At 37.1% G+C, this 20,693-nt stretch overlaps 1 protein-coding gene and 1 long non-coding RNA gene across 4 annotated transcripts in view; one reads left to right on the forward strand and one right to left on the reverse strand.

Annotated features, from left to right (window-relative positions):
- LOC122561853 overlaps positions 1 to 12,996 on the reverse strand; it is a 54,769-nt gene extending 41,773 nt beyond the window's left edge. The window contains exons 1-2 of the long non-coding RNA XR_006315130.1: positions 12,872 to 12,996; positions 10,782 to 10,865 (exon numbers count right to left, since the gene is read on the reverse strand). This is a non-coding gene — a long non-coding RNA (uncharacterized LOC122561853). The remainder of the gene's footprint in view (positions 1 to 10,781; positions 10,866 to 12,871) is intronic.
- The window catches only part of sfmbt2 (Scm like with four mbt domains 2), a 217,983-nt gene extending 198,172 nt beyond the window's left edge, over positions 1 to 19,811 (forward strand). For all 3 annotated transcript variants that reach the window (XM_043714122.1, XM_043714123.1, XM_043714124.1), the window contains one exon: positions 13,638 to 19,811. In XM_043714122.1, coding sequence (XP_043570057.1) covers positions 13,638 to 13,778 — 141 coding nt within the window. In that variant the 3' untranslated portion in view covers positions 13,779 to 19,811. The remainder of the gene's footprint in view (positions 1 to 13,637) is intronic.
- Positions 19,812 to 20,693: the final 882 nt, after the last annotated feature.

A 20,693-nucleotide genomic window follows, 5' to 3' on the forward strand; every position in this document is an offset into this window, starting at 1 on the left:
CTAACCTGCAATCTTCTTCCTGACCTCTCCGCCCCCACCCCAGTCTGACCTATCACCCTCACTTTGACCTCTTTCCACCTATCGCATTTCCGACGCCCCTCTCCCAAGTCCCTCCTCCATACCTTTTATCTTAGCCTGCTGGACAAACCTTCCTCATTCCTGAAGAAGGGCTTATGCCCGAAACGTCGATTCTCCTGTTCCCTGGATGCTGCCTGACCTGCTGCGCTTTTCCAGCAACACATTTTCAGCTCTGATCTCCAGCATCTGCAGACCTCACTTTCTCCTGCTTATTTAATGGCGTAAGGCACCTTACCTCTTTTCCTTTACCTGCTCCAGCATGAATGGCTGTGCGACCCACTTTCACCTCACTATATTCCTCCCTTTCTCATCATCCAAAGGAAAAGAACTGACAAGAGGGTAATGGGGGTGCCCAACATTCTCCTCATCTGACCCATGAGGCATTGCTCCTGACCCTGACCATCAGAACAGCTGCATGACTGTGTTCAAACCCCTCACTGAAATCGAAGGCTGACAGCCAGGACCCTCTGACTAATTGACGGGTGTCTCTCTTGACTTCACTGGCAATCCTCTTAGATTCTGTGACATTGCATACGCTGCAAGCAAGTGGCTATGTGTTTCCTGAGTAAGCCGGTCCATGGCATAGGTGTGGGATTGAGCAGAAATGTGCTGTGTACAACAGAATAATAATCACTGACCAACATGGTAAACTGCCTGGCATTGCACTAAACTGCAAGGCAATCTGTGTTATAAAATGCAGCTAGCTGTTCCCAATGTTGAGAGGTTTTTGTTCACTTCTCATATGACTCTCCAGGATTTCTCACTATATGGGAGGTTCAGAACCCTGTAAGATTCCACCCTTACATATTATAGCATACCTCTTAAAAAAGAAAATACTTTGATTAATATTTGCCAATATTGCCAAATAGATAATTCTGCATTAGAGCTGTTGTTTATAATCCATGTATGAACTATCTCTGAGATCAGAGCATCCGTGTTTTAAATTGAAGGATAGAATCAGCAGAAATGGATCTTTTGTCACTTATGTTATGCTGAGCATTTGTCTTAGTCTAAGATCAACCTAACCTACACACCCCTCAATTTACTGCCATCCATATGCGTGTCCAGCAGTCGCTTAAATGTCCTTAATGTCTCTGACTTTACTACCAACGCTGGCAATGCATTCCATGCACCCACCATTCACTACCTCTGACATCTCCCCTATACCTTCCTCCAATCACCTTAAAATTGTGACCCCCTCCCCACCCCACCCCCAATGACAACCATTTGTGCCCTGGGGAAAAATCTCTGGTTATCTCCAGCTCTGATTACCTTGTACATCTCTATCAAGTCACCTTTCTCTCTTCCTTCTCTCCAGTGTGAAAAGCCCTAGCTCACTCAACCTTTCTTCATAAGACAAGCCATCCAATCCAGGCAGCAGCCTGGTAAATCTCCTCTGCACTCTTTCTAAAGCATCTACATCCTTCCTAGAATGAGGCAACCAGAACTGGACACAATATTCCAAGTGTGGTCTAACCAGAGTTTTAGAGTTGCAGCGAAACTTCATGGTTCTTAAACTCAATCCCCCTGTTAATGAAAGCCAAAACACCATAATCCTTCTTAACAGACCTATCAACTTGGGTGGCAACTTTGAGGGATCTATGTACATGGACCCCAAGATTCCGTTGTTCCTCCACACTGCCAAGAATTCTAACCCAATATTCAGCAGTCAAATTTGACCTTTAAAACAAATCACTTCACATTTATTCTGGTTGAACTCCATCTGCCACTTCTCAGCCCTACTCTGCATCCTGTTAATGTCTTGTTATAGCCTGCAACAGCCCCCAAAACTATCTATAACACCACCAACCTTTGTATCATTGGAAACTTACTAACCCACCCTTCCACTGCTTCATCAAAATCATTTATAAAATCTACAAAGAGCAGAGACCCAAAACCAGATCCCTGCGGGACCCCACTGGTCACCAACCTTCAGGTGGAATACCTTCCATCCATTATTACTCAATGTCTTCTTTCGGCCAGCCAAATCTGTATCCAAATAGTCAAATTTCCCTGTATTACATACCTCCTACTTTCTGAATGAGTCTACTGTGGGGAATGCCTTACTGAAATCCATATACACCACATCCATTGCTTAACCTTCGTCAACTTGTCTCATCACATCCTCAAAGAACTCAATAAGGCTTGTGAGGCATGACCTACCCCTCACAAAGCCATGCTGACTATCTTTAATCAACCTATGTTTTTCCAAAATAGTCAGAAATCCTATCTCTCAGAATCCTTTCCAGTACCTTGCTTACCACAGATGTAATCCCAAGGATTTCCCTATTCCCTTTCTGACTGCTATGTTAATGACAACCATTGCTTATCCTTATATCAGATGGAAGTATTCACCTGTTGTATTCATCATCAAGAAATGCTGATCAGGTTGAAGTAAATATCCAGCTACAGTCCAAAGACTTGAATCAAGTTGTAGCTAAAATATCCAACTGTATTATTTAGATGATATTATTATATAAGTATTTTAACATCTGGGAAGAACGTGTAATGTAAAACCTATTCAAGCATTAGCTGGCTTACTTAAAAATCTTGCTAAGAGTCAATTCAAATAATTTATGATAACTTGCCCACTCCCTATGATGTGTCCTAGGTAAGTCTTGCCAAGAACAGCAAATGAAGGATTGGTGCTGGATCTGCTGCTTTTCATCATTTACATAGATAATTTGGATGTGAATATAGGAGGTATGGTTAGTAAGTTTGCAGCTGTCTCCAAAATTGGTGGTGTAATGGATAGTGAAGAAAGATTACAAAGAGATCTTGATTAGTAGGGCCAATGGGCAAAGGAGTGGCAGATGGAGTTTAATTTAGATAAATGTGAGATTGCATCTTGGTAAGGCAAATCAGGGCAGGACATGCCTAGTTAATGGTAAGGCCCTGGGAGTGTTACCAAACAGAAAGACCTAGGGAAGCAGATGCGTAGTTCCTTTGAAAGTGGAGTGGTACGTCAACAGGGTGGTGAAGGCGGCATTTGGCACACTTGCCTTCATTGGTCAGTGCATTAATTATAGGAGTTAGGATGTCATGTTGTGGCTGTACAGGACATTGGTTAGGCCACTTTTAGAATACTGCATTCAATTCTGATCTTCTTGCTTTAGAAGAGATGTTGTGAAACTTGAAAGGGTTCAGAAAAGATTTACAAGGATGTTGCCAGGATTGGAGGGTTGAGCAATAGGGAGAGGCTGAAAAGACTGGAGCTGTTTTCCCTGGAGCATTGGAGGCTGAGGGGTGACCTTATAGAGGTTTATAAAATTATGAGGGACATAGATAGGATCAATAGCCAAGGTCTTTTTTTATCCATGTTAGGGGAGTCCAAAAGTAGACCGCACAGGTTTAAGGTGAGAGGGGAAGGATTTAAAAGGGACCTGAGGGGCAGAGGGTGGTATGGAACAAACTGCCAGAGGAAGTGGTGGAGGCTGGTACAATTTAAAACACATAACAGGCATCTAGATGGGTATATGAATAGGAAGGGATTAGAGTGATATGGGCCAAGTGCTGACAAATCTGGTAGGCATGGATGATTTGGACTGAAGCGTATGTTTCCATGCTGTACAGCTGTATGACTCTGTGATGGCTCTGATTGGGAGCTCTGTGTCTAAAACTAAATGGAAAATCATGAGATTTCTGGGAGTGTGAGAGTTTTATTGGAAATTTGTGCCTAACTTCAGCACAATATCTGTATCCTCAACGGATTTGCTGTGAAAACAGACAAAGATAGTCTGGTCAGCAGAATACTAATCAGCATTGAAAAGCTGAAGGCAATCCTAATACATGTGCAGACATTGGCCACCACTATTATATGCTCTTCAACATTTTGAAGTCTCTGTTCATCATGGTTGCAAGGAAGAACTAAAATACATTGACCATAATCCTTTAGCTTTTGTAAAGACATTTAAGTCTCAAAATGAGTTTAATTCAATGGAGCTTATTAATTCAACCATTTAATGTGACATTGTTCACTTTATTGGAAAGAAGTGCACTTCCTGACACATTATCAAGAACATTATTGATCTTGCTGAAATAGTTTAAGAATTTGAGAGGAAATTTACAATAATTTGTTTAATTCTTACATAAGGAATAGGGGAGGGTAAATGATTCTAGTTTTCTTTAAATTTCCATATGTGGTATACACATACAGCGATAAAACACATTTAAAATGGTGCCACATTAAGGAGGGAGGCATGTAATGGACTATGTATTTTTAGTCTCTGAGCTTTTAAGTCGACTGAATGTCAGATATTACCATACAGCTAAAACATTAGGGCAATTTCACAACTTTTCCCCTTAAGCCATAGCAGTACACTCCTTTGAAAGCACTCAAGGAGGCTCTAAAACTTAAACCAGTTCTTTTCAGTGCAAGGATACTTATTAAGTATGTTTTCAAAGTTCACTTTCTTAATTTACTAAAGAAATCTTGCTACTGTAGGTAGCAAACCGGCTAATATAAGTAGCAAGTAGGGTTTTTAAAGTAATTTTATAAATACTTAAAGTCAAGTTACTCATGTAGTAGACTATACAGACTTGTGAAGATGCTTAAAGCAAAGAACTGTGTGGATGCTGAAGATCTGAAACAAAGAGAAATTGCTGGAAAAACTCAGCAGTTCTGGCAGCTGTGTCAAGAGGCAGAGTTAACATTTTGAGTCCAGTGACCCTCCTTCAAACTCCTTTTGTAGATGCTGCCAGTCCTGCTGAGCTTCTCCAGCAATTTCTGTTTTGGTTAAATTACTTAATTTTTGTTGTAAAACCCATTTTCAGTTGTGAAAAATCAAATCACGTCAAGTTTCCACCCTCAAAAATTAATTTTTTGATAATTACATTTCAAAATGATGCCTGATCATGTCGGTTAATGGTGGTTTAGTAATTTGTAAATCAGTTACGCCTGATATTGGGGGAGAAAACCCCTTATCAAAATTAAACAATTTGAGTCTGGATTGATAATTACACCCAAAGTGGAAAATGTATTCTCACTTGTGTTCACACTGTGCAAGAGAAAGCTACATCATGAAATCACACACTGATATTTTATGTTGGAAATTCATGGTTGGTGATGTGCAATGTCATGATATCTTTGAGATATGGATTTTTTTTAAACCAGAATATAAAATGTGCATTTACTCCCTAGAAAATGCTGGAGAAAAATGATTTAAATCACCAGAGAATGCTTTGCTTGGCTTTAAACTTACAGTACAAATCACACACAATAACCTGTACATAATAATTTCACAGACCAAAAGGATTTCTCCTAATAATGGAAAGAACATTTTTTCTCCTTGAAAATTAAGAGATTATAATCAGTGGATAATTGTGTTTAATCATTTTATATTCACTTAACATGTAAACTTCTGTGAATTATTTTTACCATGCAAGAATGTTTTTTGTAAATAATAAATATTTTCTCATCAATTACACACCCTTCCTTCTCAGACAATTTTCACATTTCTTCTAGAAGCTGACATATATTTCTTGGGTTTAGCATGAACTGCATCATTCGTACTTGAATTCATTGAGAGAGAGTCTCAATAGGACTTAATATATTTATTTAAAAATCGTGCTAAAACTTGTAGATTAGTGATATTTCCATGCTTTACAATATAAAGGCTAATCACTTTGTTACTCTGGTTTTGTGTTGTGGTTCTAATAAATGTAGAGGACTTTTCAGGTGGTTATCATTTACAAGTATGTCATTGTCATGGTTAAGGCACAGCACATCACTGTGTTTTATTCCACTCTGAGGTTTCCTCCTAACCAGTAGAGTACACTTTTCATGTATGACATTTTCTTGACTGATTTGGGGAAATGAGCTATGTGTAGTTATGCTTCATTAAACAGTTACTAATTTAAATTACACACTCAAAGTAAATAAAGCAATTTCTCTGTCTATTTGGTAATCCCCTGTGCATGTGATATGTTTTTAGATTCATTACAGTTTTCACAGTCGTACAGTCTCTTGAATTTTGATTTTTGGGTGTACTATTTGAGGACTTTTTGTTTGTTTGGAAAAAATGAAGTTACTATAAATTTTCTTTCAAAACTATTAAAATGAAATATTTTGTATATTTGATAAGCACTGTTTCTTCAGTCAGCATTTGTTGCTCTGTGCTTTTGTAGAAATGTTTTTAGTTGTTTAGTTAGTGACAAGTTTTAATCTAAACTTTAATGAAATCAGTGCAAGTGTAGAAAAAAGACGTACATTTTTGTTATAATTTGTATTTAAAAACATGAAGCAAGAACAAGCATCTGTAAAGGGCAATAGTGTAATGAAACATAGTCAAACAGCTACTAATATGTTCTACAGTTGGTAACTGTACTAAGTTGAAAATAGTGTGTAATGTACCCTTTACTATGGAATTACTTTTAGAATTAATTAACTGCATTTTAGCGAAACATTGTTTTTTTTTTGCCTTGTTCTATACTGTTGGGTAGTGGTGTAGGTAGAATTGCTTGCTTTAAAGAGATAAGCCAATATTATAGTGACAGAGAATGTCCTGGCATGGGAAGTCTTGCAACATACTTTTTTCTAGTTAGACTTATTTCCTTGCTCTTCAACCCATAATCTTTGCACCACAAACTGTTGGCTGTGAGAGCTGATATTGAAGAGGACAAGGTTAACAGGGCATTTGGGATGATACTGAGCAATGGGACCAACAATTTATTCTTTGATCCTATTAGTTATGGATTGAGATAATAAGCCAGAACAATGAAGGCCAAGATAGGGGGCATTAGTCAAATTGAATGCAGGAGAGTGCTGCTGGAAGGCTTCAATAAAGAAAGAAGATAGTTAGCTTGTCAGTTTTTTTTAAGCTTTGAAAATTATCGACCAGTCTCCTCCCGACTAATTGTACAGCCTGCACTTTAAGCGAAATAAGTTCATACCTAACCTGCAGAAGTAATAGGCTGGATCTTCCCATGAGCCTTGGGCCTAAATTAGAGTTCTGGCCCCGAACTTATCAGCAGTAGTACCAATAGTACAAGCTTCCAGCAGGCACCCTGTTAATTTGCCACCTTTTTAAAATTTGTTCATGGGGCACGGGTATTGCTGACTAGGCCAGCATTTATTGGCCATCCCTAGTTGTTGTTGAGAAGGTAGTGGTGAGTTGCCTTCTTGAATTGGTGGAGTCCATTGTGCTGTAACTAGACCCACAATGTCCTTAGGGAGGAGAGTCCAGAAATTTGACCCAGCGACACTGAAGGAATGGTGATATATTTCCAAGTCAAGTGGTGGGTGACTTGGAGGCGAACCTGCAGTTGATGGTGTCTCCATGTATCTGCTGCCCTTGTCCTTCTAGATGGAGAAAGTGAGGAATGCAAATGCTGGAGAGTCAGTCAAAATGTGTGGTGCTGGAAAAGCATAGCAGGTCAGGCAGTATCTGAGGAGCAGGAGAATCGACATTTCAGACATACATCCTTCATCAGGAATGATGGGTTAGCGTTGGGCCTGATGAAGGGCTTAAGCTCAAAACATCGACTCTCCTGCTGCCTGACCTGCTGTGCTTTTCCAGTGCCACACTTTTCGACTCCTTCTAGATGGAACCGGGCAAGGGTTTGGAAGGTGCTATCTGAGGATTCTTGGTGAATTTTTGCAATGCCTTTTGTAGGTAATACAGACTGCTGCTACTGAGCATTGGTAGTGGAGGGAATGAGCTGAAAATGTGTAGCTGGAAAAGCGCAGCAGGTCAGGAAGCATCCAAGGAACAGGAGAATCGATGTTTCGGGCATAAGCTCTTCTTCCTGAAGAAGGGCTTATGCCCAAAAAGTCGATTCTCCTGTTCCTTGGATGCTGCCTGACCTGCTGCGCTTTTCCAGCAACACATTTTCAGCTCTGATCTCCAGCATCTGCAGACCTCACTTTCTCCTAGTGGAGGGAATGGATGCTTATGATGTGGTACCAATCATTTAGGCTTCTTTGTCTTTGAATGATGTCAAGCTTCTGAGTGTCATGGGAGTTACACCCATCCAGACAGGTTGGGTGTATTCCATCACACTCCTGACTTGTGCTTTGGGGATCGTGTTCAGGATTTGAGGAGTCAGAAGGTAAATTACTCACTGCAGAATTCCTGGCCAATAATGTACTCTTGTAGCCATTGTATTCATATGGTGAGAACAGTTGAGCTTCTGGTCAATGGTATGACTGGATGTTGTTAGCAGGATATTCAGTGATAGTAATACCATTGAATGTCAAGAGACAGTGATTAGATTGTCTTTTACTTGAAATGGTCACTGCCTGGCATTTGTGTGGCACAAATGCCACTTGCCACTTGAGCCCTAGCCTGGATATTATCCAGATCATGTAACGTTTGAACATGGACTGATTTGGTTTCTGAGGAGTCATGAATGGAGCTGAACATTGGGCAACCATTGGCAAACATCCCCACTTCTGACCTACTACAGAAGGAAGGTCATTGATGAAGCAGCTGAACATGGATGCACCATCAACGCAATTCTAAGGGACTCTTGCAGGGATGGCCTGGAGCTGCAATGACTGACCTTCAACAACCATAATCATTTTCCTATGCACCAGGTATGCTTCTAACCAGCAGAGCATTTGGCCTTCTATTCCATTTAATTTGAGTTTTGGTAGGACTCCTTGATGCCACGCTGAGTCAAATACAGCCTTGATGCCACGCTGAGTCAAATACAGCCTTGATATCAAGGACTGTCATTCGCACCTCACCTCGGGAATTCAGTTCTTTTTGATCACGTTTAGATCAAGGCTGTAATGAGACCAGGAGCAAAGAGGCCTTGGCGAAATCAAACTGGGCGTCACTGAGCAGGTTATTGCTGAACAGGTGCTGCTTGATAGCCCTGTTGATGATACTGTCCATCACTTTACTGATGATGGAGAGTAGACTGATGGGATGGTAATTGACTGGATTGGATTTGAGCTGCTTTTTGTGTACAGGACAAACCTAGGCAATTTTCTACATTGTTTGTAGATGCCAATGTTGTAGCTGTGCTGGTATAGCTTGGTTTGGAAGCTGCAAGTTCTAGAACACAAGTCTTTAGCACAATTGCTAGTACCTACCCATAGCCCCATTTGGAGCATGCAGCCTCCAGCTTCTGTGGCTTTCTCTCAGCCTGTAGCATCAGCAACATGAGGAAGAGTCACGCCACATCCCAGAAATTCTGTAAAATTGGACCTAATTGGGGTCTTCCTAATAGTAATTGGATTCACTTCCCAGCTACCCTGGGAAAACATCCCATTGGGAATGTGTCAAGAAGCCATTGATGTGGCTTTATCCTATTTTCCTGACCAATACCAGGAAATGTCAGCCCAGTATTTCAGTGGCCAAATGGTCAATATATGGTACACATCTTGTTGGGAGATGGTGGAAACAGTTCAATGGAAATGTTATCTAATTCTAATTTGAATAATTCTGTCATAAGATAACATTTTAGGATGTCTGTAATTTGAGTCATGATGTGGTAAATGAGTAGCATGCGTAAGAGAAAATGGTAATTACTGTTCCAACAGTTATTCACTGCCTTTCTGGATCCATTTTAAACTTCTAATTGATTGTTATCATTAGCCAATAATTTTAATATCTCTGTATAGTACAATTACCAGAAAGGCAGAGAGTGAACTAGACAGACCTTGGTTTGTTTGTCTAACAATTCCTATATCTCCATCATCTGCCTTCAATCTGTTACACCTGCGTCTTCCGAAATTAAAATCAACCTGAAAGAGTCCATCTAAAGATTTGTTTTCCAAGGATGTGCCAGGTGTGACGTTTTCAGAACGCTGTTGTTGTTTACCACAGGTTCTTGATTTCTGAGTAAATCTGTCATAAACATGTTGTAACTGTGAACGTTAATATAGCCTGGATGATCATTTAATCCACTGAAAACTTCATTCTGAAATGTGATCATTAGGTGTAAAGAGTCTATTTACATTTGCAGTGTTCCAACATCATTAAAGCTATTTAGTAAAATAACAGGCAGAATCTGTTTCTGCAAATGACAGTTAAAGTATAAATATAATTATTGCTGTCAGATTTGTTGATCAAACCATTACTCACTCAAAATTGCTCAAAAATCAGAATTAAATAACTGGTCAGAAAGAGCCAGTGGCTTACTGGCACTGTCATTGGACTAATAATCCAAAGCCCCAAGGTAACGTTCTGAAGATGTGGATTTGAAACCGACCATGGAAAGTCGTGGAATCTGGAATAATGAGAGAGCTCGTCTAATGGAAACCATGTACCCATTGTCAATTGTTATTAAAGACCCATCTGGCTCACTAGTGTGTTTTAGGCAAAGAAATCTGCCATCCTTATGTGGTCTTGCCTTCCTGTGACTCCAGCTCCATTGCAATGTGGTTCACTCTTAACTGCCCTCCAGGCAATTAGCGATGGACAATAAATGCTGGTCTAACCAGCGATGCCCACATGTCATGAATAAATTTTTAAAAATATATTCCTGCTCTGTTCACCATTGTTAGAAACAAAGTGGGTTTTATCAACAGTATTGCTGTTTGGATAGACCAGATAAACATAAATTAAAGTTCTAATGGTCATTACAAGGAGACCTTCACAATGTTCATGGGGAAGAGCTTTAATACAGAGCTTTATTAACTCCATATTAAAGCACTGTACTTCTACACTATCAAATGATTTTAGCTCTTATCAATAGAATGTGATCAGTACAAGTTGTTAGGACTATGAATAAGTCTCCATCTAAGAGTTTACCTGTATTTAAAATTGCTTTGTGATGAGTGGCACAGATCAAATGGAACCCAGGAAACGTTGGTCATAATTTTCATATATGAGTATCTAAAGAGGAACAGGAATATACTTTATAGTCAGTGGCACTCATTATTCCACTAAGTAGCATCCTTTGTACTTCTGATGAAAGCAGATTTAATCTCCCATTTTTTGAAAAGAGAAATAAAAAATTGTATTCTCACTATGCAGCACTTGTAATGCTGAGTGAGAATTGCTAAGAGAAAACCTGAAACTTTAAGGACAGTAGAGAAAGGCAAGTTTAAGTTGCTGTTGATGATCTTGACACATTGGCAGGTGATGTTGATAGTTTAAAGGAGCCCAGCACGTGAGTTATACCACACATCCATAATTGTCTACTGTGCATTCTGACAGGGTGAAAACTCTCAGTTATTGCATCTTCAATGGTAAGTTCAGTGGTATGTTGGCATAGTAGAAGCATCTCTCCTAAATATTGGTACTGTCATTGAGTACTTTGAGAAGTAAATTGCAATAAATTCTGGAGAGAAACTGCAACCATGAGGAAGTGCCACAGTTAATTTTCAGATATCCAACGAATGTCATAAATGTATGTATAATTGGAGTTGTATACTGTAACTGCAACAACTCTTGTAAAAGGAACCTAAGGGACAACTTTTTCATGCACAACATGATGTGTTCATGGAATGAGCTGCCAGAGGAAGTGATGGAGGCTGGTACAATTACAACATTTAAAAGGCATCTGGATGGGTATATGAATAGGAAGGGTTTAGAGGGATATGGGCCAAGTGCTGGCAAATGGGACTAGATTAAGTTAGGATATCTGTTGAAATGGACGAGTTGGACCAAAGGGTCTGTTTCGTGCTATACATCTCTATGATTCTATATCCATTTTTAGGCAATGGTGAAAATATTGAAAAAACAATCTGAGGGATTGCATTAATCACCATTTCAGAACTGTAAACCTAATCCTATCGCTTGGATTAATCAAGGAAAACCAGCATGGATTTACTAGGCAGGTCATGTTTAATTCACTTCACTGAATTTTGGGAGGTAACATGGAGGGTTGATGAAGATTAGCATATTTGTCACCTCCGTGAATTTTAGCAAGCGTTTTGACATGTACCCAAATATCTACCTGGTCAAAAAAGTAAAAATTCATGGGATCCAAGGAAGAGTACATGTCTAAATCCAAAACTCTGTGACAGGAAGTAAAGGGTAATGGTCAATAAGTGTTTTACTGGAGGTTGATTTCAGTGGGAGTCTACAAGGCTCAGTATGAGGTCCCTTGCTTTTTATTGTCGTGTATCAATAAATTTAAATATGTGATTAAGAAATTTGGAAAAGATACTAAAATGATCTTTTGGGTTGATAATGAGAAAGAAAGATTTGATTGCAGTACTATATTAATGGACTGTTCAAATTGGAAGAAAATAGCAAATGGAATTCAGTCTGGAGATAAGGAAACATTAGATAAGCTGGAGATATTTGGAGTAGTGAAGGCTGAGGGAACATTTTTATTGATGTGAACAATATTATGATAAGTGAAGAAAGTGTCTCCATCCCCTAACACGACAGTCAGTAACCAGGGGGCATAGGTTTAGAATAATGATACGAGGGGAGTTAAGAGATTTTTTTGGGTCACCCAAACTATGGTGAGTCTGGAATTCACTAGCTGAAAACATGTTAGTGGCAGTCATTTTTATTGCATTCAAAGTGTTCAAATATGGTCTTGAAATGATGTAACCCAGCTATGGACCAAGAACTGGAAAGTGGGATTAGCCTGAATCACTGGCATAGACTCAATGGGCAGAATCGCCTCCCCTGAGCGCTAAATTGTTATCATTCTATGACGCTGATACTTAAAACGTTTTTTTCATTTATAAGATGCATTAAATGGTGGTTTACCTGTCTTACAATGTAAAATGGCATCAGTTAACGATGGGTCATTAACAAGGTTTAATAGACTTTAACATTCTAACATTGAGAGGTTTTCTATTCCTGTTAATGACAGAACATTAACAATGTTTTCTTTTAACATTGGACAGCAAGCTGAATAGCGCTAATAAAGCACTTACCACATTTTTTCGGTGCATTCACTTGATTTAAATGTTGGTCGTGTTTAACTAACTCTTGATCTGAAACATCTTTACAATATGTGTAAATCAATAAAATCTAGTTCCAGAAGTGTTGTGCATCAATAATTTTCCTTCTGTTCTTGTTATAGTAACCAGAAACCTAAGCTTGCTTCATCCCATCCTCTGTTTCTGGCAGAGAGATGATTTTAGGAAGTCTCTATGTTTGTTTAGTAGCACATCATGTTCTGTTTTTCAAGTATGACAATGCGGTGTTCACAGAACCAGCATAAACTTACTTTCAAAAATGTAAGAGCGCGCCAAAATAAATATACATTGATTCTCTGGTTGTAATCATATGTACTGTATTATCAGATAAAGCAAGGTAAGTTAGTTATTTTATATGACAGAGATTCAGCAGCATGATTACTAAAATATCACATTAACCAATGCAAATACATCAAATAGGGATTACTATGTCTTTTTCAGAACTGAAATTCTTATTTGCTGGATAGAATCCAGGAGGGAAGTTCAATATGTTATTTTTCAGACAGTGTGGGGGTTCTGTTCATGATGCAGAATATATTTCCTGGTTGGTTAGAGATGTTGGCCAATATTTCCAAGTGTAAATAAAATGGATTAAGAATAAAATTTACTGTGAGTTTACAGCAAAAGGCTTGGCTGGTGAATTGTTTTGCTGTTTTTCAGCTTAAATATTCTTCCTTCAGTGGATTATTGTAGTATTTATTTATTTTTATCTATCCCACAGGACATTGATGGCCAAGCACTACTACTGTTGACACTGCCAACAGTCCAGGAATGTATGGAGCTTAAACTCGGCCCTGCTATCAAATTATGTCATCACATTGAAAGAGTGAAAATTGCTTTCTATGCACAGTATGCTAACTGACTTAATTTGTCATGATTCATTTTAACATATTTTGCCCAGAATTGTTCCAAAATGAGCACTGGACCAAGGTGTTCAGCTTTGACGCAATGGACAGATATTCATCTGATAGCTTGCCAGCCAGAGAAATGCTGTGAAATAAACTTAGTGAGTCATTATTTGCTGCTCACATTGAGTGATATGATCAAAATGAAGTAAGTTGTTAATATAGCTGCAAAAGGGCCCCTTTTACGTCAAGATGGATGCTACGCATATTTGAACAGAATCAAACACTGATGGGCAAGTCATGAAAACACAATCACATGTGGACTACTTCAGATTTGGATGGAAAAGAGAAATGTAAATAAGGATTACAAAGTGATAACAGCAGCTATAAATTTGAAGATTCATCATTTAAAAGGCTTTTGAGATTTGCTGAATCTTCATGCTTGAAGCCCCGATTATCTTAAGAATGATAGCACGTTCACATTGGAATCAACAGAGAATAAACAAGCCTGAGCCTGGAGGTACTGAATATACTTCTGACAACAGTCAATCAATATGCTGTGCTTGTCAGTTGAACAATCTTTCCATACAATACTCCAGTTCATTTTGATTTGGTTGTGTTTTATATTTTGCCAGTTGATTTTTGAATGTTATCAACATGAATTATAAGGAGAATGTTTAACTACCGTGACACTGTGCTGTTTAATTTAGAATTGGGAACAAGACAGCATGACGAAGTAATTGTGTTGCCCATTATTGTGCAGATTTCTTTAAACCTGTGGCCATTTGCAGCCCAAAAAAATACTTCAGTTCAGGCTCCCTGAAGTTTAAAGCGATCAGCACTATCTTTAATTAGCTGGAACAGAATATTATAAACCAGAATTGAGTGTAACACTTCCCTGCAGGAATGCTTTGAATGAATATTGTCTTAAAATGATGAGGTTCCAATACTGGCACAATCTAAATTATCCCAAAGAAAATTGAAAAGTTGTCCATGAGTTTATATAAAGGAAGGAAAGCAGGGTTTGAGGAGGATATTGTGATCTACCATTCTCATTTCAACTGTTTCAAAGTTGAATACTGACAACTTTTTAAGTGACTACACTGTAATGTACAGGTGTTGAGTTGTTTTCAAATGACACTGCAGTGATTTTTAAAAAATATATGCTCTCAAACCAATTTCACAAAATTACTTTCAACTTCTACATCTAAAAGAGAAAATCTGTTTTGTGGTAGACATTTGGGATGAATTAAATAATTTGATTGAATATTTGAATCATATTTTGGTGGAACACCACAGATTCTGGACAACTTACAGCAATGTTTATTTAAAGCTGTTTACTAGAGAGATCATACTTGCTAATGATGGGACTTTTTTGGGAACTGAAACAAGCTTTGTGAAGAGCATTGTCATATTTTCTTACACCTAACTATTTCGTATCAACGTGCATCATAATCTAGTGAGTCAACATAGCACAGTAGAATATCAAAATTAATGCAAGACAGCTATAATTTTACATCATCCTTTAATGGACTAAAAACCCCAATTTAAAAATTTGCTTTACAGAGTATCTAGATTTGATCATTTCATCTGCACATTAAATGTTATTAAGCTCCTGAAGATATTGTCACAATATATCTATGCTTCACACTGTGAGTTGCCATTTAGAGTGCAGCGAATCTGAAATGTTTGGAACGTATTTACTCTGTAGACTAATTCATAATTTATTATAATTAAATTGTGATGCATTTTATGCATCGACTGTTCAGACATTATTTTTCTTCCAGCAATCTGTTTTCCAATTCTTTTTCTCATACAAAAAAAATTTTAAAAGGATTTTTTTTTTAACAATGACAGCTATTGTGCAAACTACACTTTTGCAGTCCCATAAGAACTCAATTTTAAAAAGAAATTCTAGACTTCAAATTTCTCCACCATTTAATATTGAAGATGTTACAGGCACTTGACACCTCTTACCTAAGTGCAGCAGTGGCAGATCATTGAAGTGTGCAATGTTGAACCATAATTCTTTCTAATCAAAGATATTTGCTGTCATAAAAGTTAATTAAGAGTCAATGTTACTAGATATTTTAGGTAATCTGCTCATCCAATCCTCTATGTATGCCATTTACAATGTACACATAATTGTGTGCATACAAAGATGCATTTGGTGTTTCTGCGTAGAGTCAGTGCAGTAACCTTACTAGTTCATTTTGAAGTGAGCAACTATATGGTTGATTTGAAGGTATTAATTGGCAGACTGGAGAGAGATGGCCCCATGTTCCAGTGTGTCACATGCAGACTTACCGTAAATTGTAGAAATTCAGTGCGATCTATTGCTTCCCTTTCTGTGACGTGGAAACAAATCTTTGGGTTCAGGAGGACAACAAAGTGGGGAACAAAAGAATGCAAAAACGAATCTTTAAACATTAAATTCTGTTTCGTAGTACCAGACACTCTTTATGTAGTAAAATCACATTACACATGCATTTTCTGTGTGAATTCTTTAGAAGTACAATTTTGAAAATCCAATGTTAAATTTCCTTATTACTGTCTTGCTGGATATTAAAATGTAAAAATAAAAGCAAATGTGGGGAGTACTAGTAACCAGTCATTTTATTCACTTGTAATATATTAAAAACTTTTGTGAGGATCTTTGAGTGACAAATATGTTTTCTATTTCTAAAACATAATATTATAATAAAAATAGCGTGAGATCAGTTCTTTGTTGTTTCCCACATATAAAAATTTACATTTATTAAACAGTACTTTACTTTTATAATGAACTCATTTTTGCAATCTCTAACAAATTTTGTTATCCTACACTAATAAAAAATTGGTGTCTTAGTGTTCAGTAAGCCAGTCACGCCTAGATATGGCTTTGAGTACAGATGATGCTTACCCCGAATACTTTGTCTGAATGTACAGAAACAATAATGTTTGGAAGTGAACATCCTTTTTACGTTTGCTTTATTTAAAAAAAATTCAAGGCAAAATATGGAGAAAAGGCTTTAAACTATGCAGATTGAGTCTTTGCAACATTTAATTTTAAAATGTACATTTTCTTACAGAAGAATTCACATTGAAAATACATGAAACAGCTGTACAGAAGGGAGCTATTATTAAGGAGTCAGTAGCAATGGAACTTTGTACTTTATTGTACACTCTGAGACAAGGAATATATTAATTTTATTAAGAACATAAGCAATTTCATAGCTGTAAAGCTCTGTGTTGCCTGCTGGTATCACATCTATTGGGACTGCTATTTGCCTATAGAAGTGCCTCAGCAAACCTTGTGCCTGTATTAGAATGACATTAGTAAGATTGTCTGTAGATGTGATGTTGGATTCCTCGGGGATTATGTGAAATGGGCCCTATTCACTGTATTGAAGATGTAAACACGGTTAAAAAGCTGGCAAAGTAATTTTTTATCTGTATTTAACAAAACAGATACTAAGAAAGAGTATTGTTACTGTAAATTGAAACAGGATAAAAATCAAATGACTTTATTCCTTACTAATATAAAGTGTAATGTCTGACTTTCCTCTGTTGTCATTCAGCTCAGTGATAGCATTCTGCCACAATGTTTTTCTATATCAGAATAGGAAAATATCCAAAATCATTATGTCAATTACTATCAGCAAATTAATTAGCTGGAGGTTCACGAGGCTAAAGTCAACACCACTATGCAAGCTATATTCAGGAATATTTGGAACACTTGGAAGACTCGGAAGATTTGATTAAATTCAACTTCAGCGAGAACATGAAATGGGTGGCAGTGGATCACGAGTTTTCCATTACATCAAATGGAAAGAGTAAGTAGGCAAGTGTATAATGGCTGTCCTATCAAATACTACCCAATTTATGCCCTACCAAAGTTGAATTTCATCCCATTGGTATTAAAGGTTTTGATGTACATGTTGCTGCAGAGCAATTATTGCATTTTGTTTATCTATCTTCTGTATATGGGGGTAGGAGAATTGCACATTCCATTTTAATGTGTATATGGTGTTCTGTTGTTGTATTTTTTAAACAGAGTACATATATCAGTGTTTTTTTCCCAGATCAGTAGAATGATGTGCAGATGACACTGAGGTAATATGTGGAGCTGTGCATTGTAATTGGTTATCTTGCATGTTATGCTTAATAAAACTGTAATAAATATTGCTGTTGCTGCTTAATTTCTGAAGGACAATATATTGCTTTGTTAACCAATTCATTGTTTATAAATTTTGTATATATTTTGAAGAATTAACCCTGCGCTATTGACGTTACGGCCTTTAAGAATCATGTATATGTTTTCTGAAGATTGTTTAGTTCATTAAAATACATTAGTTTCTTTGCCAGAATCTAATGTTTGTACAGCTAAGAACCCCAGAAAAAAAATACTGACCTATTTTGATGCTATTACATTTAGTTGATTGTACTTTCAGTAAACCTGTTTCAAAAACTTGTCAAAAGATTGTGATATATTATAGAAAATGTTGTGTAATTTTCAGTAGTGATTCCTTGTATACCAGTACGGTGGATACTATCTTTTTCTAAAAAAAACAAATAAAACACCAAAGAATTACTACAGTTACTCTTTCAGGCCCGGTTTCTAAGCTAAGAATGGGCTCATTTGTGTTTTCTAAGACACCTTTTATTACTAATGTGTATATTCAGCTGGTTGGAATTTAAGATTATTTGTAAATGGGAAGTATTAGTGTTCTCTTTCCAACGAAACCAACTGACAGAACCAAGGGCACAAAAATTTAACTATTCACAAGTAAGCACAAACACTGGCTATTTTTGTAATTTGATGATTACAAAAATTATCAATGCATAGATGTAAAAACAAGAAACTTATTAAACTGAGATGTAAGTAATTACTGGAACTGCAACATGCAGTTGTGGTGTGATAGCCTTTTCTGAAACAATGCCAATTGTTAGTAACATGTGGTTTTATGTCACGTTAGCTATGATTTTTTGGCACTGAATAATAAAGGTCTCAAAGGCAATTGAGGTGTGCAAAACAAAATATGCAGCATTTGTATAAGGGAACTGTTTTAATATAAAGATGCAAATTCATGTTTAAATTGTCCAATCACTTTTTAAGCTTAGATTAAAACTAATACATTTTATCTTGATTATTTGTGCAGTTAGTGCAGTGCGCTAGGGTCTCCAAATTAGTAGTTACAATGATGTGGAAATGCCAGAGTTGGACTGGGTGTTGTTTGATTTTTGACCTTAGTAGTTACAGACAGCCCGTCTCCCACCCCTTTCAATGCATGTATGCTGTGTATTAGAACACATGTTGCTGACAACTTTCTGTTAAATTACCTTGGATAGATTACAGGCTATATGATCAGTTGCAGCCTCCGTACTTTTTCATACCTCAGAAATTCACCAGGAAGTACTGGGTTGTTCAATGTTCTTTTATGCCAAAAAAATGGTTTTGGCTTGAACAATGCTCTTGGGTCGTCAAAATATTTATCGCTTGGAGATTGTAACTGAAAGTGATACTGTGCATCACTGAGAAACGGTGTTTGTTTTGAACAACTGTCTTATTTATGTATCACCTACAAATATAAGATTTTTTTAACTGAAGTGAATGCATCTTGTGGGAAGGAACTAATTAGTAAAATCCTTGTGATGCATTCCTTGCATACTATTCTGTTGTTGCTTCTGGGTTGGAAGTCTGAATTTTCTAACCAACGTTGTTGCAATGCTGGGCTTATTAACGTAAGTATTGAAATAAGTTGGAATAGAAAATTTAGAGTCCTGAATTTGCATATCTTGCTTCCTTACAATTGGTACTGAGCTCAAAGCAGATATTCTTTTAGCGTGCAAACTAATTTGAATTTTCTTGTTTGAAATGCTGTTTCTCTATGTTCCTTGATTTGTTTTCTGCTTGTCTGCACAATGAAGTGTCTGGCCCAACAAGTTGAAGAGCGTATTCTGTATATACGTTTTCATGTAAATAAATAAAACCTTTATTCAGAGCTATATTTTGTTTTTAACATCACCCTTTTTATGTTGCAAGATGTCTTAATAAAAATTGAAACAAATGAGATAGTGTTAAGCTTTCATTTTTTCCTCCAATCCCTCATTGAAATTAATATTTTATAACTTTAAAACTGAGATGCAAATATGCATTTTCAATTAATTTGAGCAATTGTATGTGCTATGATTGTTATCTCATTACAAGTTAAGACTGCAAGTTTAATTGGGTATTACATCCAAAACTATAAATGGACTGAATTGAAATTTAATCATATCATTTGTAATTCTTTCCTACCAAAGTCGAGGACAGGGATCTAGTTATTTTTAATCAATCTGTTAAGTGATTTTATGACCTACCTCCAGGGTGGATTGGTGGTGAAACCTGACTTCAAGGTAGGAGCTCTACCATGCCGTCACAAAACCTATAATTTAGTGATTAATTTTTTTCTGTCCTTAGGATCATGTACATTATTCTCCGATCTATGACATCAATGAGCTAATGAACTTAGTCATGGGTGACTGAGCCATCTCCCTAAGCAGTGTGGGAGCCGTGACTTCAGTCTTCCAATGCACTCTCAGTTGTGTTAATCTTAGTAAAATAATTTTTGTGGTTATTTCTAATGAAGCAATTTTGCTAACAAACCCATCCTATAATACAGGCAGTTTCCGGCTTATGAATGGGTTCCGTTCTTAAATGTGTTTGATTTGAAAAGCAAGTCAGAGTACAATAGGATATAAAATAGTTGCTCATAAGTACAAGAAAATGTTTGCTTGTTGGACCTTTAAAATTAATATTAATGAGATTTTGTTCGTACATATGAGTGTTCAGAAGTTTTAAATTGGGGAGCACCTGTAATGGGATATCTGAGAGTGTCTCAGAATGATCATGCAAAACATTTATTCAGTTCACGTTTTGATTTTGAAACATAACTATATTTGGGTTAATA

This window comes from Chiloscyllium plagiosum, chromosome 23, assembly GCF_004010195.1.
Source record: "Chiloscyllium plagiosum isolate BGI_BamShark_2017 chromosome 23, ASM401019v2, whole genome shotgun sequence".
NCBI lineage: Eukaryota > Metazoa > Chordata > Chondrichthyes > Orectolobiformes > Hemiscylliidae > Chiloscyllium > Chiloscyllium plagiosum.